The 25,416-nt window shown below is 40.2% G+C and overlaps 2 protein-coding genes across 4 annotated transcripts in view; one reads left to right on the top strand and one right to left on the bottom strand.

Moving 5' to 3' along the window:
• The window catches only part of LOC133541460 (medium-chain acyl-CoA ligase ACSF2, mitochondrial-like), a 36,647-nt gene extending 36,309 nt beyond the window's left edge, over positions 1–338 (top strand). Inside the window, exon 16 of the mRNA XM_061884902.1 lies at positions 77–338. Within this exon, the coding sequence (XP_061740886.1) occupies positions 77–133 (57 nt within the window). The 3' untranslated portion in view covers positions 134–338. The remainder of the gene's footprint in view (positions 1–76) is intronic.
• On the bottom strand, positions 209–24,055 carry ndel1b (nudE neurodevelopment protein 1-like 1b). Of its 3 annotated transcripts, none has more exons than XM_061884899.1 (9): positions 23,897–24,055; positions 12,138–12,234; positions 9,681–9,834; positions 5,039–5,187; positions 2,778–2,914; positions 2,531–2,698; positions 2,357–2,445; positions 2,170–2,285; positions 209–1,325 (listed from the first exon to the last, which is right to left on the bottom strand). In XM_061884899.1, the coding sequence occupies exons 2-9, from the start codon at positions 12,221–12,223 to the stop codon at positions 1,241–1,243; spliced, it is 984 nt and encodes a 327-aa protein (XP_061740883.1). In that variant the 5' UTR covers positions 12,224–12,234; positions 23,897–24,055; the 3' UTR covers positions 209–1,240. The 3 variants fall into 3 exon arrangements, with proteins under 3 accessions (XP_061740883.1, XP_061740882.1, XP_061740884.1); XM_061884898.1 differs by having other exon boundaries at positions 2,357–2,448; XM_061884900.1 differs by lacking the exon at positions 12,138–12,234 and having other exon boundaries at positions 2,357–2,448; positions 23,897–24,048.
• Positions 24,056–25,416: the final 1,361 nt, after the last annotated feature.

Raw genomic sequence — 25,416 nt, forward strand, 5'->3', positions numbered from 1 at the left:
TTAAATGTAGCTTTTGAATATATATATATTTTTTTAAAAGACGCTAACATGGTTGCTATTTTTTTAATCTGACAAGGTCAAGAAAAATGTATTAAAGGTGGAGATGGAACAGCAACTGGGCCTCAAGGTTTGAAATCATTCATGCAAATGTGACACCACAGATGAAGAGTCACAGTTTTGTTTCCCTGTCAACAAATTACACACCCTGTTTATCATATCAATGTTTATTTATTCAAAACGTCAATGGCTGTAACCACTGTGCAACACATGAAACACATGCTGTACAAACTCAGAAATAAATAAAAAGGACATTCATGTCCGAAAGGTGGTGAAACGACTATCCTTGTAGGCTTTGTACACTAAACGCTGAGCCTAGGGATGCGCTTCAGGAACAGCCTTTGCCGCCCAATAACATATTGTGGCATTAAATAACAATTACCGGTAACTGTTTAAGGTAGAAATGGACAATTGGACGTAAGTGGGCAAGGAGAACAAGGTAGGAACAGTTTTGGGCTATAAGTGGTTGCTAAAACCTGCTTAACGTTGGCCTTCTATAGGTGCAATGTGTTTTTGTTGCACAAATTGAATACAAAAGACCATCTGCAACTTTTAAGAATGAGGTAAATATGCCTGTCGCTATATTTAAAAGCACAAAAAAATAAATTTACAGAAAAAAGAAAAAAACAATGCACTTGACCTAAAGTGCAGATTGAACCAAGGTGGGGGACGACAGGACAGCACTTTGGCTTTGAACGATCAACATTCACTTCAGTCATTAAGTGTGGACGTAGGGTCAGGCACCACCCCTTCCCTTGGCCCACATGTGACAGAATACTGCATTGTAAAGCATCCGGTGGGATCAGTTAGTAAATATGAACACATCCCTTTTTTTTTTTCTTTTCTTCTTTTTTTTTTTTTTAAATATACGTTCTAAACGGGAATAACTCGTTGAACTGTGCAAATAAAGAGAAAATGCAGGCCAAAATAAGTGAGGTCTGTGGGACCTTTTGTCGTCGTGGAGGGGGTGGTCGTGTGCCGCGTGGTGGGTGGACACCGTGTTGGCGACATTCGGACAAGGTGCAGTAAATTAGCTGCGTTCTGCACATGCGGTTGGTTACGTGCGAGGAAAAGAATGCACCGACGACAAGTGTGCATCTTGTCGAGTCTCTCTTGTGCAAACATCCCCCCGCTTACACACTCACACACAGTTACTTGTATCCTCTGATGTCCTATCAACACCTCACACGCTCAGCAGGCCTGGTGGAGAAACGGTTCTGGAGGCGGTCATGGAGGTCAAGGCGCTGGGGTCCAATCCGTTAAGGGTGCTGCAGTGGAAAACATGACGTTGACCACGTGCTCACTCCTTCATGCTCGTTTGTGTCCCTAAGTGTGTCAGTAGTGTAAGGCAGCGTTTTTTAACCTTTTCTGAGCCACTTTTCTTTCATTGGAAAAATCCCAAGGCACACCGCCAGCAAAAAACATTAAAAAATGAAACTCAGCAGCCGATATTGACAGTAAAAAGTTGTTCTCGCAATTGTTTGATATGAATTCAAACCATTATCAACCATGCATCACTATAGCTCTTGTCTCAATATAGGTGTACTGTCACCAGCTGTCACATCACGTCGTGACTTATTTTGAGGTTTTTGGTGTTTTCCTGTGTGTAGTGTTTTAGTTCATGTCTTGTGCTCCTATTTTGGTGTTGATTGTCATGTCATGTACGGATGTACTTTGTGGACGCCGTCTGCTCCACATGGTGTAAGTCTTTGCTGTCTTCCAGAATTCTGTTTTTGTTTACTTTGCAGCCAGTTCAGTTTTAGCTTCGTTTTGCATAGCCATCCTTAAGCTTCGCTGCCCTTTCTTAGCGGCACGTGCCTTTTGTTTATTTTTGGTTTGAGTGTTAGATACCTTTTTACCTGCAAACCATCGTCGTTCCCGACATCTACAAAGCAATTATCTATCTGCTGCCACCTACTGATAAGGAAGAGTATTACACGGTTACTCTGCCGAGCTCTCGTCAGCACAGACACTCAACAACGGCACATATGCGGATTATAATTACTGGTTTGCAAAAAAATATTTAAACTCAATTACGTGAAGTTACATAATCTTGCACGGCACATCAAACAATATCTCACGGTACACAGTGGGTGAAAAACACACACTCACCTTTTGTCAAAGTAGGTGCTGTGTTTGATGAGGGCGCCGTTGCCCGCGGCGATGCCCGGTCTTGCCGCCTGGTCCTTACCGAAGCTTCTGCAGGCGGCCAGTTTGGATTCCAAAGCCTAACGAAAACCTCTTTTAGCCACGGTTGTAACATTTGTGCCTGTTTTACCTACGGCGGAAGAAGACCTACCCCGACTTTTCTCAGCAGATCGCCAACGATGTTCAGGGCTGAGATTCTACCTGAGGGCGTGAGGGAGGAGTTGGCGCAGCCGTTGGTCACTACTGGGAACACACAGCAGTACAAGTTCACGTAAAAATGTACTTTCTGACAAAACAATAAGAGTTTTTTTTTTTTAAATCTGACCTTTCGGGGCGACAAAGGAATGTTCCACACTCTTTTCCACCGGTGTGGCTGGTAGTGAGAGAGACGCCTGTATGGCCGAGTCCGTTTTGTCGATGTCTAAGGTGGGCGAGCTTGGCGCCGACATCCTGTCTGTGGTCCTCTCTCGTACCGCCAACTCCTGCCTGAGGTCTGTGGAGGACCAAGTCATTAAGTCATGACGTGCCCGCCCGCCAAGCTGCGGTGAATTTTTTTTTTTTGGGGTCTGCACCTCGCGCTTCATCTTTGAGTCTCTGCACAGACACCAACAGAGACTCCTTCTCGTCCAGTTCGCTCTCCAGGAAGGCGTTTCTCTCGATGGCTTGGTTTAAACGGCCCTCAAAGTCCTCCAAGGACACGATGGTCGCCCTGCACAGGAACATGACAGTTTAGGGTCCATTCTGCACTGGACTACGCCCAGTAGATAGCGCAGTCTCTCTTTTTTGTACCATACATTTGACATTCTATGGCTGGGTTGCTATCGCGTGACCTAGAGACGCCTCCGGGTTTCAGGCTATGGTCACACTAGGGACCCTAGCCTGGATCATATTTACCTGGATCAGTGCAAATTTGGGCAACTTTTAAAAGATTTAGAGGCGATAGTACAAGTAATCATGAAAAAATGTTTAAAGTGGGATGGAGTGGATTTATACACTCTTAAGACAAAATGTTTCTGAAAGATCTAAACCAGGTGTCCCCAAACTTTTTGACTTGGGGGGCCGCATTAGTAATTAAATAAATAAAATGATAAATGGGTTGTACTTGTATAGCGCTTTTCTACCTTCAAGGTACTCAAAGCGCTTTGACACTACTTCCACATTTACCCATTCACACACACATTCACACACTGATGGAGGGAGCTGCCATGCAAGGCGCCAACCAGCACCCATCAGGAGCAAGGGTGAAGTGTCTTGCTCAGGACACAACGGACGTGACGAGGTTGGTACTAGGTGGGGATTGAACCAGGGACCCTCGGGTTGCGCACGGCCACTCTCCCACTGCGCCACGCCGTCCCTATTAATTAATTAGTAATATATATGTATATAGATATATACACATTATATACATATATATGAGCAGGTAGGAGACAAAGAGTAAAAAGCGGTAGAAAATTGATTAAAAAGGACATATTTTAAAAATAATAATAATTTAACAAAAAAAAAAAAATATTTTTTTTAACTTGGGACTTTCCACGGGTCGGATTTTGGACGCTGGCGGGCGGGATCCGTAGTTTGGGGACCTCTGATCAAAACCATTCACCATCACCAAGACGTTACTGCTTGCCTCAACACTACTTCCTTCAACACTTACAAGAATTTAAAGTCACGTCATGTCTTTACATCTGGAGGGGTGCACAAAATAAGCATTAATCTGTGAAAGACAATGTTGGATTTATTTGTGCATCGCTAACGTATTTGATCAACATAACCAGTGCTGTGCTGCTGTGAGCGTGACATAACTGAGGAAAATTGTAAGTGTTTGCAGTTGATTTTTGCTACAAATATTAGTCTCCTCTACAATTCATGTCTGCAGGTGTTTTTATGCTGTCAAATTCATATTTTGTCTCATTAATTTGCTATAGATATCCCTGTTGTTCACCAATGTTTGCTAGCGAAATCCAGATTCTGTATATGCTGTTGAGCCACAGGAAATGTATTCATTTAGTTCATTAATACTATTAAGGATATTTTCTTGATGCTGACAAATATCACCAAAGACGCTATAACAAGGTCATCCGTGTTGAATAAAGCCCTTGGCTTTCCTGCACAACAAACAACAACAACAAAGCTTTTGTTGTGAAAATCGGCAACAAAATCACAGTGAGTTGGACCAACAATCACAATATTCATTACTAGGACTTAAGTTTATTTGCACAACCGGGACTTTGTAGGTGTATCTCGGCATGGCAACCATAAAAGAACACAAAACTAATGTGATCTCTTGTCCTTTCTTTATGTTTAGTTATGCTCTCAAACACTAATTATATAGTAGAAAATAAACAAGATTGCATGCAGAGACAAGCACGGTCCGATTGTATTCCACAAGAAAATGAAAGCGATGTTTTTAAAGCACCATTTCCTTTCACACACTTTATTTTTTTCCCTGATTTTATTACCTTTATGAACAACCTTTTTCGGGACATAATGAAAGCGCTTTCCAATCTCTCTATTTGAACGATTTCAACACCCAATAACAGAAACTTTTCTGCTCAAACTCTACACTCACTCTCAATTGTTTTACTGCTAAACTCAAGCTGCTAGACTATCATGTTGAATGACAATAAAGGAAGTTTAAGTCTAAAACAAAAGAAGAAGTGAATTAAGCAGAAGAAAAACAGATGTTGCGTCATATGCAACCCAGCCATAGCAGGTACTTTTTTCATTCAAACAGCATTTTGTAATTGGCCCAAGAGGCAGTTGTTAATAGTGAGGCCTAAGAAATCTGCCTAGCCTCTCATTTAAACAATTCCATTGATCAATGTTGCTGTCAGACCTTTTGGCTCTCTCCAGGTCGTCGTTGGCCTGCTCTAGCTCTCGCACGTATTTGTGGAGCTGCTCTTTGATGCTTCGCGTCTGGCCCAGGTCATCTTCTAGCACAGAAATCTCCTTGTAGCTCTGAGTGTACTGCTGCTCCAGTTTCTCCTGGATATAAGGAGAAAATAGACTTTTTAATGAGGTTCTAATTGTATTGTTTTCTTCATGTTTGTTCATGAGCACCAAAAGCTAGAAAATCATCTCCCTCCTTTGTTTACTTCATTTTCGCGAGAAGATGTATTCATCAAAGTACAAAAGTACCACACAAAAAACAAGCACGCTTTGCTACACGTCTTAAAATAAAGCCTGCCAACTTAGTCATGAATTTTGCTAGACAATATTTTGTATGGAGGTTAATTTGTGTCCGTTACATAAGCTTTTCTCTTACGCTAAATCTATGTAACTGAATTTTCTGTGTTTGACAATTGCTGACCATTCATTGAATGTAATTTTGTGAGAAAAATAAGTGTGTTTTAAAAATCAGTGTGTAAAAATGTGTTTTAAGAGTCGCTTTTGGTAAACACTGAGCCCAGGATCGAACCCAGGACCTTCGCTTCACAATACAAGAAGGTGCATGGGTTCGATCCTGGTCTCGGGATCTTTCTGTGGAGTTTGCATGCTCTCCCCGTGACTGTGTGGGTTCACTCCGGGTACTCCAGCTTCCTCCCACCTCCAAAGACATGCGCCTGGGGATAGGTTGATTGGCAACACTAAATTGGCCCTAGTGTGTGAATGTGAGTGTGAATGTTGTCTGGCTATCTGTGTTGGCCTAGCGATGAGGTGGCGACTTGACCAGGGTGTACACCGCCTTCCGCCCGAATGCAGCTGAGATACGCTCCAGCACACCCGTCGACCCAGAAAAGGACAAGCGGTATGAAATGGATGGATGCATGGATGGACTGTAGCAATCAATCCTGACTCAGAACCAGCGAATGCGGTGTCAAGTTTGCATGACATGGGTCTAGCAAAGAGGCAGGTTATGCAGCACTACATGATACAGGCCATGTTTTCTGCTGTATGAGCTTGGATCCCTTTTTTATAAACACTGGGAATTGCTGTACATTAGTAAAACATTCCCAAGATTCCGCAAAAAAGTATAAATGCTGATGATGGTACGTACACACACATAATAATGACGGATACTAAAATGGCTTGCTGGTTTGATTTGCAGCCGAAAACTTCCTTCCACGGAACATTTGGCTAAGCGATTAACTTGTTACCTTGCTGAGTTTTCACGGGTTTTCACGGGTGAGTCCCGACTAGCAAGACTCTGTCGGTGTCGGAAGCTAGCTGTTTACAGTTATAAAGGTTGTGGATAACGGACAAAAGGAATTACTCCATTCATATAATTCTGCTATTGAATAATGCCTGAAGCCTATTGTTTGCTGTTTGAAAGCGAACGACAAAAAACAAATATACCTGTAGGACTGGGTTGATATTCGACAAGGAAATTAACCGAACTATAAAGAAAGATGAAGTCGGTATGCTTTCCAGTGTAGATAATCGTCATATGCATGCGACGTTTTACGTTACAAAAGCGATCACTCTTTTGCATGTTTCAGCAGCTGCTGCTTTTGTACTGCATGCACAATAACGGCAATAATAACTGCTGTAAAACGCCAACGTTAGTATTACGGTTTTAAATCAAAAAAGGATCAAAAAACTGATTTATAACTGCACTTATGGATAAACTTATGGAAGGACTAGCTCGCTTAAAGGCTAACCTAAATACAACCGACGTTAACGTCTTTTCCCATTAAGAAACACATCTACACTTATAAACATATTACTGTCTAAACAGCTAAGATACAGTATTCCCATTGAACATAAAGGCTTTGCTATCTTTGCATGAAATGATCACTATGCCTACAGATGTTTGTTCAACAGGAAGTGTTTAAGTAAGTAAAAAGAACTGATCACCCAATTAGCATTTATTACAAAAACATTCTAAAACGTTTACAAAGTAAAATGTATAAAAAGTGTATTGTGTGTCTATGTTAGGTATTTAAAAAATGCCACTTGGTTAAAAAGTTTTAGCATGTATATATTACTTTTTGAGCACATTCAACAATACTGCAATAATAATGGTAACCGTTATCACTTTGGTCACAATCATTTTTTTTTGTCATTTGATTTATTGTTTTGGTTGTGTGTATTTAAGGATCCTCCACCACCTCCTTAACAGAGACAGAACTTATTTAATTGCGTTTTTATTGATTTTTATTGAAGTGCAAATTTGACATTTTTTGAAATGGATTATATTTTTGTTTTTTATTTGACTTAGATATTTAAAAGTTTACATTCCAATTACAATGTTAAAAATACAAGAAACACAAGTTTATCATCAGCACCTCCAAATCTGAGGCCATGGTTCTCAGTCGGAAAAGGGTGGACGGCACCTCTCTGGTCGGGAGTGAAGTTCTGCCTCGAGTGGAGGAGTTCAAGTATCTCGGGGTCTTGTTCACGAGTGAGGGAAGAATGGAACGCAAGATCGACAGACGGATTGGTCATGCAGTCACTGCACCGGTCTGTTGTGGTGAAGAAGGAGCTGAGCCGGACAGCGAACCTCTCGATTTACAGTTCAGTCTACGTTCCTACACTCACCTATGGTCATGAGCTTTGGGTAATGACCGAAAGGACAAGGTCGGGGATACAAGCGGCAGAAATGAGTTTCCTCCGCAGGATGTCTGGGATCACACTTAGAGCTCGGTCATCCGGGAGACTCGGAGTAGAGCCGCTGCTCCTTCAGGTCGAGAGGAGCCAGCTGAGATGGCTCGGGTATCCATTACAGATGCCTCCTGGACGCCTCCCTGGTGAGGTGTTTGGGACATGTCCAGCCGAAAGGAGACCTCAAGGCAAACTTAGGACACGCTGTGGGGACTATGTCTCACAGCTGGCCTGGGAGCGCCTCGATATCCTCCCTGTAGAACTAGAGGAGGTGGCCGGGGGCAGGGAAGTCTGGGCATCTCTGCTTAGACTGCTGCCTCCACGACCCGGACTTGTATAAGCGGAGGAAAATGGATGGGTGGATGGACAAGTGTATTGTATCTGAAAGGGTATAATTGAATTATTAGTATGCATTATCATTACCTCAATGGTTAATTTAGTCTTAAAATAATGTTGATAATGATAATGTTTAACAGCAATAGTTTGGAAGTGAATTTATCGTCCATCAAAATGTGTTATCGGCCCAGGCCTTCACACCATTTTTCCCTCCAATTTTTCATATGTGTGAGTAAACGCTAAAACTCCTTAAGCATTTAGTGGGGCACATGTCAGCGACGGCAGACATGCACACAGTTATGCGCTTATCTTTTTATTCGATTTGGTGCGCTGCCTAGATTTGCCGTGTGCAGAGGACGCGTGAGCAGTATGCAATTGCACAGGTGCGTACCTTAGAGTAGTGGTTCTCAACCTTTTTTCAGTGATGTACCCCATGTGAAAATTTTTTTAATTCAAGTACCCCCTAATCAGAGCAAAGCATTTTTGGTAGAAAAAAAGAGATAAAGAAGTAAAATACAGCACTATGTCATCAGTTCCTGATTTATTATATTGTATAACAGTGCAAAATATTGCTCATTTGTAGTGGTCTTTCTTGAACTATTTGGAAAAAAAGATAAATAAACAAGTGATTGAATTATAAATTAAGATTTCTACACATAGAAGTAATCATCAACTTAAAGTGCCTTCTTTGGGGATTGTAATAGAGATCCATCTGGATTCATCAACTTAATTTTAAAAATGTCTTCACAAAAAAAGAATATTTTAAACATAAACAATATTTATGGAACATGTCCACAAAAAATCTACCTTTCAACACTGAATATTGCATTGTTGCATTTCTTTTCAGTTTATGAACTTACATTCATATTTTGTTGAAGTATTAGTCAATAAACATACTTGTAAAGGATTTTTGAATTGTTGCTCTTATTAGAATATTTAAAAAGAAATCTCACCTACCCCTTGGCATACCTTTAAGTACCCCCAGGGGTACGCGTACCCCCATTTGAGAACCACTGCCTTAGAGGGAACGTTGCTTCACACACAACATGGCAATTTATCTATGAAAGCAAAATTACTGAAAAATGTTTACTTATCCATCATTTAATTAATCGTTCAATTAATTGACTTATTGAGTCTATTGTAGGTGACTGATGGAGTGATAGATGCTTGGAACTGTAAGTGTAACAGGTTGTTTTTTCTTTTGCAAATAAGCTAATTTACCCTGATGTTGAATTGTAACTGTAGTGTTAGCACTGTAGCTCACATAGCTATGCTAGTGTTGCCAATGTTTGTTTTCCCCCATCTCACTCAATGTTATGTTCTTGTATGTGAAATATGGCATCTGGACAGGTGCAGAGTTACAGTGTTTCTGTGTAACATGGATAAAGTGGCCTGAGGGCCAGTAGTACCAAAAATAAACTTGGTCTGAATTCCAGCATAATGTCTAAATTCAAGTTGTTCTAGTTTTGTAATCTTTGTTGTAGATTTTCTACTGAAAAAAAAATTATCTGCTGAAACTTCCGATGACCTTTTAAGAAACCAAAAGTCCAAATCCAGAAGTGGCCAAAATAACCCCGCTCAGGTGAGTCAGTGGTTACCTTGAGGTTGTCCACATCATTCTTCAGCCTCTCGTTCTCTGTCTGAAGGTCACGAAGGCGACGTTCAGCCTGGCCGAGCTGCGCCTCCAACTCGGCCTCCAGCTCTCGACTCCCCTCTTGGAACTCCTGCAGCTCCTCCTGGGCGTCATGGCAGCTGGATGGCACAAGCGCACACAGCGGTCACACAAACGGTCATTGTCAATTCTTTGCAAGCCGTGCAGCTGAAAGTCCGCGTGACAGCAGCTCTGGAACAGTGTCTTTTGTCCCCTGGGAGGCTCCAGGGTTCGATGTGTTCTAGCAGCTTAGTCCCAACTGACCACATTTAAAATCAAACCCTGGGGAAGAAATTGGTGGATCATTCTAAAAATATAGCAAAGAAACAGCTGTGGTAGTATTAGTAGCTGAGGAAAACAATCCTGCTGCCACATGTCTGAAGTGTGTGTGTGAGGTGAGGTCAGAGGTCAAAGGAGAACTGATACAGTGAGGAAACAGGATGCTGGTACACTGCTGACGCCTGAAGTAACTTGTTGGAACACGTAAAGTCAGCGTGTTCGGCTTGAGTGTAAACACACAGGGTACTTCTTCACTGCAGATCAGCTGCGGGCCGACACAGCATCCATAAATCGGTTGATGCGCCGAGTCGTTCCACGCATACCAGCGTCAGCGAGGCTGCCTCATCAGCACGCCTGAGTTCTTTTAACGGCAATGTTTAGCATTCCTTCCTCGCTATCACTGCGTTTTGGGCTGTGTGAAGTGAACACACTGTGAAACAACAACAACAACTGCAGGGACTGGAAAAAGTCAATATTAAAGGCCTACTGAAATGAGATTTTCTTATTTAAACGGGGATAGCAGGTCCATTCTATGTGTCATACTTGATCATTTCGCGATATTGCCATATTTTTGCTGAAAGGATTTAGTAGAGAACATTGACGATAAAGTTAGCAACTTTTGGTCGCTAATAAAAAAGCCTTGCCTTTACCGGAAGTAGCAGACGATGTGCGCGTGACGTCACTGGTTGTAGGGCTCCTCACATTGTTTATAATCATAGCCTCCAGCAGCAAGAGCTATTCGGACCGAGAAAGCGACCATTTCCCCATTAATTTGAGCGAGGATGAAACATTTGTGGATGAGGAAAGTTAGAGTGAGGCACTAACCAAAAAAAAAAAAAAAAAGGAAAAGCGACAGTGGGTGCGTTTCAAATGTAGACACATTTACTAGGATAATTCTGGAAAATCCCTTATCTGCTTATTGTTTTAATAGTATTTTAGTGAGATTATTCTGTCACACCTGAAAGTCGGATGGCTGCGGTGAACGCCAGTGTCTCTTAGATAAGCCTAGGAGCCAAGATCACAGCTGCCTTTTTGACAGCTACAGGAGGAGGTCCCGTAATCCACTGAAGTCTCCGGTAAGAGCCGACTTAATATCACAATTTTCCCATCCAAAAACTTGCTGATTGACGTAAAGAAACATGTTCGCTTGACCGCTCTGTGTTAAAGCTTCACAACAAACAAAGAAACACCGGCTGTGTTTCGGTGCTAAAGGCAGCTGCAATCCACCGCTTTCCACCAACAGCATTCTTATTAGACGTCTGCATTATTAATTGAACAAATTGCAAAAGATTCACCAACGCAGATGTCCAAGTTACTGTGTAATTATGCGATGAAAAGAGACAACTTTTAGCTATTATGTCCGCTACAACCAGAGACGTCACAAACACGCGTCATCATTCTGCGACGTTTTCAACAAGAAACACCGCGGGAAATTTAAAATTGTAATTTAGTAAACTAAAAAGGCCGTATTGGCATGTGTCGCAATGTTAATATTTTATCATTGATATATAAACTATCAGACTGTGTGGTCGGTAGTAGTGGGTTTCAGTAGGCCTTTAAACAGTCATGCTTGTCATGGTTCAAATGCTCCAGATTAAGTCCTGCTCGCAGATATTTAAACATGTACACTGCAGAATATGTTGTTGACAATAGAAGTACACAATCCATTGCATAGTTTCATCAACCTTTCTTTGTAGTTTGAGGTTGTAGTGCGACAACTGCATGGCTGTAACTCCTCTAGGAGAATGCCTGCTTCCTTAAATAGATAACATTGTTTGGCCTGTTCTCTTTAAATAATAAAAGACGCAGTCATTTGCTTCACTCGCCGTTTTGTAGCCACAGATTTCACAATGCTTGTTTGTGCTTAATTTTCCTTAAAAGGGGTAGTAACTTTAAGCTGAGGCATAGCCGCAACTACTGCAAAAACATTTAGTCAAAACTACATAACCAGCGACTGAGAGATGGGCTTGTCTGGAACAAACTCGCTGTCTTCAAGTGACTTAATTCATTTCCATTCCAAAGAGTATATTCATGGAGGGGAACAGGATTGTTTCAAAGTCCAAACACAACTTTAACAAAAAGTTGCGGCAGACTACAGAGTCAGGTTATGAGTCATACTTCCTACCTTTTCTTATATTTCAGGGCTTGGGACTTCCAGTAATCCAATTCTTCGTCTTTTGAGCAAAATTTGGGAATCATCTCTGCGTCCATGTCAGGACCTCCTGCAGGTTAAGGAAAGCGGTCATTGGTTTTACATCAAATGATTAAAAAGCCTTTCAAATTAGGCCTGGGCCGATGACATTTTTTTGTTGGAAGATAAATGACATTATTGCCATTACCTTTTTGAAACCACATTAACCATGGATGTAATGATTATACATAATAATAATGCAAGTATACCCTTTTGAGTGCAATAAACTTGTATTTCTCATATAGGTTAACATTATAACAAATTTCAAGGTTAAATAAAACAAACAATACAAATAAAATATGCTCCGTCCGTCAGCAAAATTTTGCACTTGAATATAAATCACAACCAAAAGCAATTAAATAGGTATTGTCTTTGTTAAGGGAGGCGGGATCAAACACACACAACCAAAATGATCACGGTTATGATTATGATCGCGGTATTGTTTATCCATCCATCCATTTTCGACCGCTTATACCCTTCGGGGTCGCGGGGGCGCTGGAGCTTATCTAAGCTACAATCGGGCGGAAGGCGGCATACACCCTGGACAAGTCGCCGCCTCATCCCAGGGCCAACACAGATAGACAGACAACATTCACACTCACAATCAAACACTAGGGACAATTTAGTGTTGCCAATCAACCTATCCCCAGGTGCATGTCTTTATAAGTGGGAGGAAGCCGGAGTACCCTGAGGGAACCCACGCGGTCACGGGTAGGACATGCAAACTCCACACAGAAAGATCCCGAGCCCAGGATCCGCACCCATGGACCTTTGTATTGTGAGGTGAAGCTCCTGGATTGGATCCAGGGCTCAGTGTTTCCCAAAAGTGACTCTTGAAACAATTTTTTACACACTGATTTTTGAAACACACTTATTTTGCTGTAATGACACCCAGGTTAAAATCTTTCAACCAAGTTGTATTTTTTCAATGCTATAGATGGCTAGCCACATAATATACTTTATTGGAAGAGGAAACATCAAATATCGTTCTGTCTTCTTAAGAGCCATAACATTTGTATTTGTTTTGTTTAAATATGTTTATCTTCTTCCATTTGAACTTGTTAATGTTTCAGAATATTTATCTAATGATTGTAAATTAGTTCATCCGTTGTTTCACTTACAGTTTATGTGACTTCCTGTTGAACTGAGTCCGTCTGTTTCAACTTGACACTTTGGAGTTTATATCGGTAATTTTGCAAAAACAGCACAGCCTTTATGTTCAATGTGAATACAGTAGCTCAGGTGTTTAGACAGTAATGTGTTTATACAAGTTGGGATTGGGGAATGACGTTTCTTAATGGGGAAAGACAATGTCTCTTGTTTAAATGTTAGCATTGAAGCTAGCTAGCAAGCTAACGCTAATTGGGTCTCTCCGTGATTTTATCAACATTTTATCCCGCCATCAGTGTGTGAATGGGTGAATGTGGGAATACTGTCAAAGCGCTGAGTTCCTTAAAAAAGGTAGAAAATTGCTATACAAGTACAACCCATTTACCATGTAGTTATCAATCACAGTTTTTCGATCATTTCAATTTTAATACGGTAATAGTAACCTTCAAGAGTTTTACAGCGGTCATCATCACTACCGTTTCTTTGTAGTACAAATAATGCAAAAGAGTGACCGCAACAATGCACACAGATGGCGATAATCAAGGCTGGCAAACTTACCAACTACATTTTCTTTTTTCTTTTTCTTTTATCGTCCGCGTAATTGACCAGGTCTAATTCAAAGTGATGTGCAACCACTAAAGCCAAGTCAAACATTTGTGAGTCAAAAGGCATCCACAATCTCAAGACTGATATCTCTGCTCAGTCGCCTAGAAAACTCCAACTATTTCATTCCATGCATACAAAGACAAGCTTAACCCAGATTCAATTTAAGCTCGAGCACATTTTCTGCAACTTCTGTTTTGTTCTCGTGTCAAAAGATTGCAGGAAAAAAAACAGTTATTTGCATGTGTGGGTGGGGGTCAAGAACCCATTGTAGCTTCAGTCAAATACATTAAAAAAAAAAAAGTTTTACGAGTTTAAATAGGCTTCCTGAATCCAGGTGTGTGTAGTACAATCATCTATTCTGACATCATTGCCATATTATTTTCATAATAGCAGTTGAAATTAACGTCTAACGTCTTAAACTTAGGTACATGTCCCACCAGTGGTACGTGGGCAAAAGTACAGTGTTTTATTTTTCTATTTTCAAACAGTGTTTGTTACATTAGCAAAACATATTAAATATACTTGTTCAATAAAACCTCTGCCTGTTTTTTTAAGCTCTATTACGCTACTGTATTTTAATGTTGGTCATTATAGTGGTACTTGCAGAGCCAAGTTTTTTCTAAAGTTCAAGAACTACAAGTCTAGAAGACTCATGGCCCAGGCTCTTTCCTGTGGAACATTCCTCCAAAACAGCATCATCAACATTCCCTCTCATCCGCACTCACGTGTCTCGAAGCTACCCGGGAAGTCACAAGGGAATACAAAACCAAAACATGTCACAATGGATTGAGGGCTGAAAAAAGAAAACTGGCCTGATTCCTGGAAGTCTGCCTTCAGCATTAGCGTCTTAGAGGAAAAATAACGGGAGGGTGCTGTTTCCATGGTGATCCAACAAGTAAAGAGAGGCACCACTCCCAGCAAAAAAAAGGCTATTATTGGAAAGACTATTTATGAGCCAAATCACTGAAATGACATCATAGGGATGAATATTTATAATGCAAAGAGTGGCAATAAAATGACCACATCCTTCAGTGATATCAGCTTTACCGTAGCTCCAACCTCAACGTTGGGAAAGTGCCAAAACCGTGTATAAATGCTGACCACAGTGGTGTCCAAAGTGTCCAAGTTTGTTTTATAGGCCCTGGCATATTCTTAAGATAATAATGCATAAGTGGGGGGGGAAATCTCCTAGTTCTCCAAATATGGTTGATAATTCTGAATCGATGGGACAAATCTCCAAATATCGGTTATGTAGGTATGTTAAATAAAGTAATATGGTTCTAAAATGCGGCATTTCTGCTAATGTTCTCAAAATCTCAGTTCTATGTTTGGTTCTAACCAAGCTAGCTGGGTTTGCGCGAACACACAACGAGGAGGTAGGAGGTGAGAATAAGCTATGCCAGTGGTTCTCAACCTTTTTTTACTGATGTACGCCCTGTGAACATTTTTTAAATTCAAGTACCCCCTAATCAGAGCAAAGCATTTTGGGTTGAAAAAAAGAGATAAAGAAGTAAAATACAGCACTATGTCATCAGTTTCTGATTTATTAAATTGTATAACAGTGCAAAATATTGCTCCTTTGTAGTGGTCTTTCTTGAACTTTTTGGAAAAAAAGATATAAAAATAAGTAAAAACTTGTTGAAAAATAAACAAGTGATTCAATTATAAATAAAGATTTCTACACATAGAAGTAATCATCAACTTAAAGTGCCCTCTTTGGGGATTGTAATAGAGATCCATCTGGATTCATGAAGTTATTTATAAACATTTCTTCAGGAAAAATAAATCTTTAAAATCAATATTTATGGAACATGTCCACAAAAAAATCTAGCTGTCAACACTGAATATTGCATTGTTGCATTTTTTTTCACAGTTTATGAACTGTTGAAGTATTATTCAATAAATATATTTATAAAGGATTTTTGAATTGTTGCTATTTTTAGAATATTTTAAAAAAAAATCTCACGTACCCCTTGGCATACCTTCAAGTACCCCTAGGGGTACACGTACCCCCATTTGAGAACCACTGAGCTATGCCAGCCACGGCGCTAAACTAAGTTGAATGTGAAGTGGTGAAACAAGAAAACAATTCATGCTTTTTTTAAATGTCAATGAAAGACAGGAACCGTGTTACAGCAGAGTAACCAGCTAAAAAAGGGAAATCAGAAAGTTGACCAATAAGTTAGGTGAGACAATGAATGGTAAATGGGTTATACTTGGATTGCACTTTTCTACCTTCAAGGTACTCAAAGCGCTTTGACACTATTTTCACATTCACCAATTCACACACTGATGGTGGGAGCTGCCATGCAAGGCGCTAAGTGTCTTGCTCAAGGACACAACAGACGGGGATTGAACCAGGAACCCCCAGGTATCTGCCATGTTCACTCCCCAACTGCGCCACGCTGTCCCCAATATTATCCATACAGTACAACTGCCGGCCGGCAAAAGTTTCAGCCATAGTCATCATTGTCACCGACGTCCCACTGGGTGTGAGTTTTCCTTGCCCTTATGTGGGCCTACCGAGGATGTCGTAGTGGTTTGTGCAGCCCTTTGAGACACTAGTGATTTAGGGATATATAAGTAAACATTGATTGATATATATGAATGAATAAATTGTGGTCAAAAGTTTACATACACTTGTAAAGAACATAATGTCATGGCTGTCTTTAGTGTCCGATAATTTCTACAACTCTTATTATTTTTGTGATAGAATGACTGGAGCACATACTTGTTGGTCACAAAAAAACATTTGTTTGGTTCTTTTATGAATTTATTATGGGTCTACTGATAATGTGACCACATCTGCTGGGTCAAAAGTATACATACAGCAATGTTAATATTTGCTTACATGTCCCTTGGCAAGTTTAACTGCAATAAGGCGCTTTTGGTAGCCATCCACAAGCTTCTGGCAAACCTCTGGTTGAATTGTTGACCACTCCTCGAGACAAAATTGGTGTAGTTCAGCTAAATATCTTGGTTCCAGCATTGTCCACACTATTAAGTCAGGACTTTGGGAAGGGCATTCTAAAATCATAATTCTAGCCTGATTTAGCCATTCCACTTTTGACGTGTGTTTGGGGTCATTGTCCTGTTGGAAGACCCAACTGTGCCCAAGACCCAACCTCCGGGCTGATGATTTTAGATTGTACTAAAGAATTTGGAGGTAATCCACCTTTTAAATTGTACCATTTAAAACAGGGGCGCTCACACTTTTTCTGCAGGCGAGCTACTTTTCAATTGACCAAGTCGAGGAGATCTACCTCATTCCTATTTATAATTTATATTTATTTATTTATGAAAGAGACATTTTTGTTAACAAGTTAATGGTGTTTAATGATAATACAAGCATGTTTAACACACATAGATTCCTTTCTTTCATGAAGACAAGAATATAAGTTGGTGTATTACCTGATTCTGATGACTTGCATTGATTGGAATTACACAGTGGTGCTGATAACGTCCGCATTTTCAAATGGAGGAAAAAAAAAGTCCTCCTTTCTGTCCAATACCACATGAAAGTGGTTGGATTTGGCATCTCATTTGTCCAACTTGCATACTCGTTTTTAAACACTTTGTTATGAGAGTAGCATATGTGTGTGGCCCTTTAATGTCTGGCAGCAGGTGAGTGACGTCAGTGACTGTGCGGGTGGGCAAGCAAGTGAGAAAGCGGTCGCTGAGGGCGGGGGAGAAATACATTGGCATCAAACTCCGTAGCTTGCTAGCTTGTGCACGCTAGCTTTCTGAGACTCTTATTTTGTTAGGACAGGCAGGATGAAACAGGTCTTTTATGGTGAAGACAGGAACTGTGCAGTCGGTCTTTAGAGTTTTGACAGTAGGTACGGAGTCTCTAGAAATAAAATGTGTTTCTCTGCGTCCGCCCTGTTAGTGATTTTTTTCTTAAATATGAGCTCGCAGCAGCCAGCGTCATCTCACAAGATCCTCGGGTGCCGAGAATGTCAAACAACTGACGAAAGTGAAGTCTTGGTATGATTGATGATTGCTCATTTTTATGTCTATTTTTTAATGCCTGGCTTGAGATCGACTGACACACCCTCCGAGATCGACCAGTCGATCGCGATCTACGTAATGGGCACCCCTGATTTAAAACAACGGTTCCACTGGCAGCAAAACAGGCCCAGATTATAATACTACCACCACCAAGCTTGATAATAGGATGGTGTTCCTGGGATTGAAGGTATCACTTTTTCTCCAACAAACAACATATTGCTGGGTATTGTGGCCAAACAGCTAATTTTTGGTTTCATCTGACACCACACAGACTAAGATAAGACCTTCTGAAGAAAAGTTCGGTTGTCATTCCCACCTCTATTTGCTACTAAAGTGATCAGTTTCGGTTGTTGTTGATTGGAGTAGATAGGGATAAGATACACCTGTATGTAAAAAAGGGTGTGTCTGTGCGTGTTTTTTAAGCCTCATCAACATTTTGTGTAACCATGCTCGCTTTTAAAAGGATTACAATTTCTGATAACTAATAAATAATATTTCAAGCTGAAGTAGATTTAACAGAGTGACTTATTTAAAGTAAAAACAGTTAAATTCATATTCTTTTTGATAAGTTTAGGGTGGTGGAAAGCTGACATGTCTTAGTTAATATTTCTAATGTGACACTGCAGATCAGGGGTGTCATACTCATTTTAGATCGGGGACCACGTGGAGAAAATTCTACTGGTAAAGTCACGGCACGATAACTTAAAGATAAAGACATTCAGATCGTTTTCTTTGTTTAAAAATAGAATGAGCACATTTTGAAAATGTACAAACCATAATGTTGTTTTGTTTTTTTACACTTACACGTTGCGGTTAATAGTATTCTATGTTTGTTTGTAGTTATTTATATTTTCTGAATAAATTATGTGTTAATGTTCATCAATCAACTCATTGGTGTTAATTTTCAATCCATCAAGAAAAAAAATTATATCAAAATCAAATTACAGTATGTTATTTATGTAGTTTGATCTTTTTCCTCAACTGATGTACTGACTTGTTTTCTTTGTTTAAAAATAGAATGAGCACATTCTAAAATGGTACAAATCACAATGTTTTTGGTTTTTTTACACTTACACGTTGCGGTTAATAGTACTCTATTTGTCGTTATTTATATTTTCTGAATAAATGATGTGATAATGTTCATCAATCAACTCATTGGTGTTAGTTTTCAATCAAGATGAAAAAAATTATATCAAAATCAAATTACAGTATGTTATTTATGTAGTTTGATCATTTTCCTCGACTGATGTACTGACTGTGTGGTTTATTGTGCATATGTAGCATCATCTACAAAGATAACATCCGGTGGACACATTTAGAACAGTTGTTTCTTTCATTCCAAATTTTCTGGTTAATTTTTATACTTAGCAAAGACGAGACCGATAACACCTGTTCGTGGGCCTGAGACGGCCCTCGGGCCGTACATTTGACACCCCTGTTGTAAATAAAACAATGTTGCTGCCAATCATTCACCCGATGTCCTTTATTGGAATAAAAAGTTTGAAAATAGCATTCATATTTGTTATGCTTTTTATGGCCTGATGATAAATAATAGATGTACAAACCCCGTTTCTATATGAGTTGGGAAATTGTGTTAGATGTAAATAAAAACGGAAAAGAATGATTTGCAAATCCTTTTCAACCCATATTCAATTGAATGCACTACAAAGACAAGATATTTGATGTTCAAACTCATAAACTTTATATTTTTTTGCAAATAATAATGAACTTAGAATTTCACGGCTGCAACATGTGCCAAAGTAGTTGGGAAAGGGCATGTTCACCACTATGTTACATCACATTTTCTTTTAACAACACTCAATAAACTTTTGGGAACTGAGGAAACTAATTGTTGAAACTTTGAAAGTGGAATTATTTCCCATTCTTGTTTTATGTAGAGCTTTAGTCGTTCAAAAGTCTCTGCTGTCGTATTTTACGATTCATAATGCGCCACACATTTTCGATGGGAGACATGTATGGACTGCAGGCGGGCTAGGAAAGTACCCTCACTCTTTTACTACGAAGCCACACTGTTGTAACACGTGGCTTGGCATTGTTTTGCTGAAATAAGCAGGGACGTCCATGATAACTTTGCTTGGATGACAACATATGTTGCTCCAATACACACTGATATCTGTTTTTGATGCAGTACTGCCTGAGGAATCAAAGGTCCGTAATATCATCGCTTACGTTCAGTGATTTGTCCAGATTTTCTGAACCGTTTGATGATTTTACGGACCGTAGATGGTAAAGTCCCAAAATTCATTGCAATAGCTCATTGAGAAATGTTGTTCTAAAACTGTTTGACAATTTGCTCACAAATTGGTGACCCTCGCCCCATCCTTGTTTGTGAATTACTTAGCATTTCATGGAAGCTACTTTTATACCCAATCATGGCACCCACCTGTTCCCAATTAGCCTGCACACCTGTGGGATGTTCCAAATAAGTGTCTGATGAGCATTTCTAAACTTTATCAGTATTTATCACCACCTTTCCCAACTTCTTTGTCACGTGTTGCTGGCATCAAATTCTAAAGTTAATGATTATTTGCAAAAAAAAAAAAGTTTATCAGTTTTAACTTCAAATATGTTGTTTTTGTAGCATATTCAATTGAATATGGGTTGAAGAGGATTTGCAAATCATTGTATTCTGTTTATATTTACATATAACACAATTTCCCCAACTCATATGGAAACGAGGTTTGTAATATTTATGTAGCAGCTTGGGGGAAGATGACATTCTGGGTTATTAGGGTTCAAACTAGTGAGTGCATTTTAAGGAAGATGCTGGACAAGAATTTCCTCGTCTTGTTTTACTCCATCCATCCTCTTTTAATACTTGTGTTTTTGATACTTAAAGGCCTACTGAAACCCACTACTAGCGACCATGCAGTCTGATAGTTTATATATCAATGATGAAATATTAACATTGCAACACATGCCAATACGGCCTTTTTAGTTCCCTAAATTGCAATTTTAAATTTCCCGCGAGGTATCCTGTTGAAAACGTCGCGGAATGATGACGCTTATGTTGACGCGTGCTTGTGACGTTATTGGTTGGAGCGAACATTTCGGCCCAGCACCACACACGGCTAAAAGTCGTCTCTTCTCATAGCATAATTACACAGTATTTTGGACACCTGTGTTGCTGAATCTTTTGGAATTTATTCAATTAATAATGGAGACGTCAAAGAAGAATGCTGTTGAGGGAAAGCGGTGGATTGCAGCTGCCTTTAGCAACCGAAACACAGCCGGTCTTTCTATGTTTGTTGTGAAGCTTTAACACAGAGCGGTCAAGCGAACACGTTTCTCTACGTCAACCAGCAAGTTTTTGGATGGGAAAATTGTGATATTAAGTCCACTTCAGTGGATTTTGCAACCTCCTCCTGCAGCTCAAAAAGGCAGCTGTGATCTTGGCTCCTTGGCTTCTCTCAGAGACACTGACGTTCATCGCAGCCATTGAGATTTCAGGTATGACTTTATAATCTCACTAAAACACTATTAAAACAATAAGCAAATAAGGGATTTTCCAGAATTATCCTAGTAAATGTGTCTAATTACATCTGAAACGCTCCCACTGCCGCCGCCTGGAGTCGTCGCCTTTTCTGAACCGTTTGATGATTTTACGGACCGTAGATGGTAAAGTCCCAAAATTCATTGCAATAGCTCATTGAGAAATGTTGTTCTAAAACTGTTTGACAATTTGCTCACAAATTGGTGACCCTCGCCCCATCCTTGTTTGTGAATTACTTAGCATTTCATGGAAGCTACTTTTATACCCAATCATGGCACCCACCTGTTCCCAATTAGCCTGCACACCTGTGGGATGTTCCAAATAAGTGTCTGATGAGCATTTCTAAACTTTATCAGTATTTATCACCACCTTTCCCAACTTCTTTGTCACGTGTTGCTGGCATCAAATTCTAAAGTTAATGATTATTTGCAAAAAAAAAAAAGTTTATCAGTTTTAACTTCAAATATGTTGTTTTTGTAGCATATTCAATTGAATATGGGTTGAAGAGGATTTGCAAATCATTGTATTCTGTTTATATTTACATATAACACAATTTCCCCAACTCATATGGAAACGAGGTTTGTAATATTTATGTAGCAGCTTGGGGGAAGATGACATTCTGGGTTATTAGGGTTCAAACTAGTGAGTGCATTTTAAGGAAGATGCTGGACAAGAATTTCCTCGTCTTGTTTTACTCCATCCATCCTCTTTTAATACTTGTGTTTTTGATACTTAAAGGCCTACTGAAACCCACTACTAGCGACCATGCAGTCTGATAGTTTATATATCAATGATGAAATATTAACATTGCAACACATGCCAATACGGCCTTTTTAGTTCCCTAAATTGCAATTTTAAATTTCCCGCGAGGTATCCTGTTGAAAACGTCGCGGAATGATGACGCTTATGTTGACGCGTGCTTGTGACGTTATTGGTTGGAGCGAACATTTCGGCCCAGCACCACACACGGCTAAAAGTCGTCTCTTCTCATAGCATAATTACACAGTATTTTGGACACCTGTGTTGCTGAATCTTTTGGAATTTATTCAATTAATAATGGAGACGTCAAAGAAGAATGCTGTTGAGGGAAAGCGGTGGATTGCAGCTGCCTTTAGCAACCGAAACACAGCCGGTCTTTCTATGTTTGTTGTGAAGCTTTAACACAGAGCGGTCAAGCGAACACGTTTCTCTACGTCAACCAGCAAGTTTTTGGATGGGAAAATTGTGATATTAAGTCCACTTCAGTGGATTTTGCAACCTCCTCCTGCAGCTCAAAAAGGCAGCTGTGATCTTGGCTCCTTGGCTTCTCTCAGAGACACTGACGTTCATCGCAGCCATTGAGATTTCAGGTATGACTTTATAATCTCACTAAAACACTATTAAAACAATAAGCAAATAAGGGATTTTCCAGAATTATCCTAGTAAATGTGTCTAATTACATCTGAAACGCTCCCACTGCCGCCGCCTGGAGTCGTCGCCTTTTCTTAAATTTTTTTTTAGTTCTTCACTCTAACTTTCCTCATCCATTAATCTTTCATCCTCGCTCAAATTAATGGGGAAATTGTCGCTTTCTCGGTCCGGATAGCTCTTGCTGCTGGAGGCTCACATTATAAACAATGTGAGGATATGAGGAGCCCTACAACCCGTGACGTCACGCGCACATCGTCTGCTACTTCCGGTACAGGAAAGGCTTTTTTATTAGCGACCAAAAGTTGCAAACTTTATCGTCGATGTTCTCTACTAAATCCGGCATAGCTCGGTTGGAAGAATGGCAGTGTCAGCAATTTGAGGGTTGAAGGTTCAATCCCCACTTCTGCCATCCTAGTCACTGTTGTTGTGTCCTTGGGCAAGGCACTTTACCCACCTGCTCCCAGTGCCACCCACACTGGTTTAAAAATGTAACTTAGATATTGGGTGTCACTATGTAAAGCCGTTTTGAGTCACTAGAGAAAAGCGCTATATAAACTTCACTTCACTTTCAGCAAAATTATGGCAATATCGCGAAATGATCAAGTGTGACACTTAGAATGGACCTGCTATCCCCGTTTAAATAAGAACATCTCTTTTCAGTAGGCCTATAAACAAATGACAGATTTATGGGGAATCCAGAAATCCACCTTTAAAAAAAGTATTTAATTTGCTCCACCATGTTCAGACATGATGATTTAATAGAGGGTGTGGTGATTTAAAAAAAAAAAAACCTGAGGAAAAATGAGCTGTCAATGACGACATTACGTGCGTGTACTATTTATTCATGTCAACGATGATTTAAAAACTATTTCACTAACCACGAATATTGTAAAACAAATATATATTCTAACAAAAGTATTGGGCCAAATGACGTCCAAATAAAGCCGCACAAGACAGCTTTGAGACATTTCCCACAGAGGTCGAATTGCCTCACGCCTCAAAGACATTTAAAAGCGATTCCTATCACACCGAAACCCCCTACCTGTTCATGATAGACGTCCGTCAAATGGTTGGCTATGATTCTCCGTCGCGTTAATCCCAGAAATGAAGCCGCACACTGACGCTCGTCCCCCGGCCTTGCTCGCCGCCGACTGCCGCTCTGCCTGCTTCTTCTGTTTAGGAAATTGCCAACGCGTCTCCCGGAAGCGACGTAAGGTCCTGACGGGGCCGTGCGTGCTGACGTCACTGAGTGGCGTCACCCAGCCGTGTAGCGTCACCATAGAAATGCATTGGCTAGAGCGAGCCGCGCCCTTCTTGACTGTCATTGGGTAGCTTTACCACTTTGCACCGCTAGATGTCGCCCTGACACTTATAAATAAAGAGGGCGCTAGGGAACGCCCATTTTAACTGCGTGCCGAAAGCGAGCCTAAGCTAGTAGGGGCAAAAGGAAACTGCAGTGATTGTAAAAGGCAAGAACACTGAAACCACATCCGCCATACGATTGAAACAAATATTAACATGAACATTTAGATAATTCATTTTGGTTATACATTTGTATTTTATTTTTCATCCTATTAGTTTTGCAAGATTGTATTTAGTTAATTTATTTAGCAGTGACCTGCAATCCATCCATCCATCTTCTTCGCTTATCCGAGGTCGGGTCGCGGGGGCAACAGCCTAAGCAGGGAAACCCAGACTTCCCTTTCCCCAGCCACTTCGTCTAGCTCTTCCCGGGGGATCCCGAGGCGTTCCTAGGCCAGCCGGGAGACATAGTCTTCCCAACGTGTCCAATCATAGAAAGAAAAAAAAAGTAAAAAGAAAAAAAAAAAAGAATTAAATTGTTATATGTATCCAGTGATTATACTATAAAGTTATTTTCCATTTAACTTCACCAGTTTTAGATTATTTTTATTCAAAATCGCTGAGAAAAGACTTCCGGTCACTATGGATTGTGCAATAACTCGGCTAACTGCTGGCTGCTGTGCAGTGAGACCGTATTGCTATATTAATATTACACATTTCCATAGTTTAATTAGCTGAGGTATATTACTCGATTACTGTGACGTATTATTTCCGGGTCTCCCCATGTCTAGCATTAAACGATTACAGTTGGTACAAAATGCGGCTGCTAGACTTTTGACTAGAACAAGAAAGTTTGATCATATTACGCCTGTACTGACTCACCTGCACTGGCTTCCTGTGCACTTAAGATGTAACTTTAAGGTTTTACTACTTACGTATAAAATACCACACGGTCTAGCTCCAGCCTATTTAGCCGATTGTATTGTACCATATGTCCCGGCAAGAAATCTGCGTTCAAAGGACTCCGGCTTATTAGTGATTCCCAAAGCCCAAAAAAAGTCTCTGGGCAATAGAGCGTTTTCATTTCGGGCTCCAGTACTCTGGAATGCCCTCCCGGTAACAGTTCGAGATTCCACCTCAGTAGAAGCATTTGAGTCTCACCTTAAAACTCATTTGTATACTCTAGCCTTTAAATAGACTCCCTTTTTAGACCAGTTGATCTGCCGCTTCTTTTCTTTTTTTCCTCTGTCCGTGGAGGTG

Source organism: Nerophis ophidion, linkage group LG23 (assembly GCF_033978795.1).
Source record: "Nerophis ophidion isolate RoL-2023_Sa linkage group LG23, RoL_Noph_v1.0, whole genome shotgun sequence".
NCBI lineage: Eukaryota > Metazoa > Chordata > Actinopteri > Syngnathiformes > Syngnathidae > Nerophis > Nerophis ophidion.

Excerpts from the sequence above, each read along its gene's own strand:
- ndel1b (XM_061884898.1), bottom strand. The coding sequence starts at position 12,223 with ATGGACGCAGAGATGATTCCCAAATTTTGCTCAAAAGACGAAGAATTG. Across the intron at positions 2,699-2,777 it reads ACTCAAAGATGAAGCGCGAG|ACCTCAGGCAGGAGTTGGCG; the intron begins GTGCAGACCCCA and ends GGTCCTCCACAG. Across the intron at positions 2,286-2,356 it reads ATCTGCTGAGAAAAGTCGGG|GCTTTGGAATCCAAACTGGC; the intron begins GTAGGTCTTCTT and ends GGTTTTCGTTAG.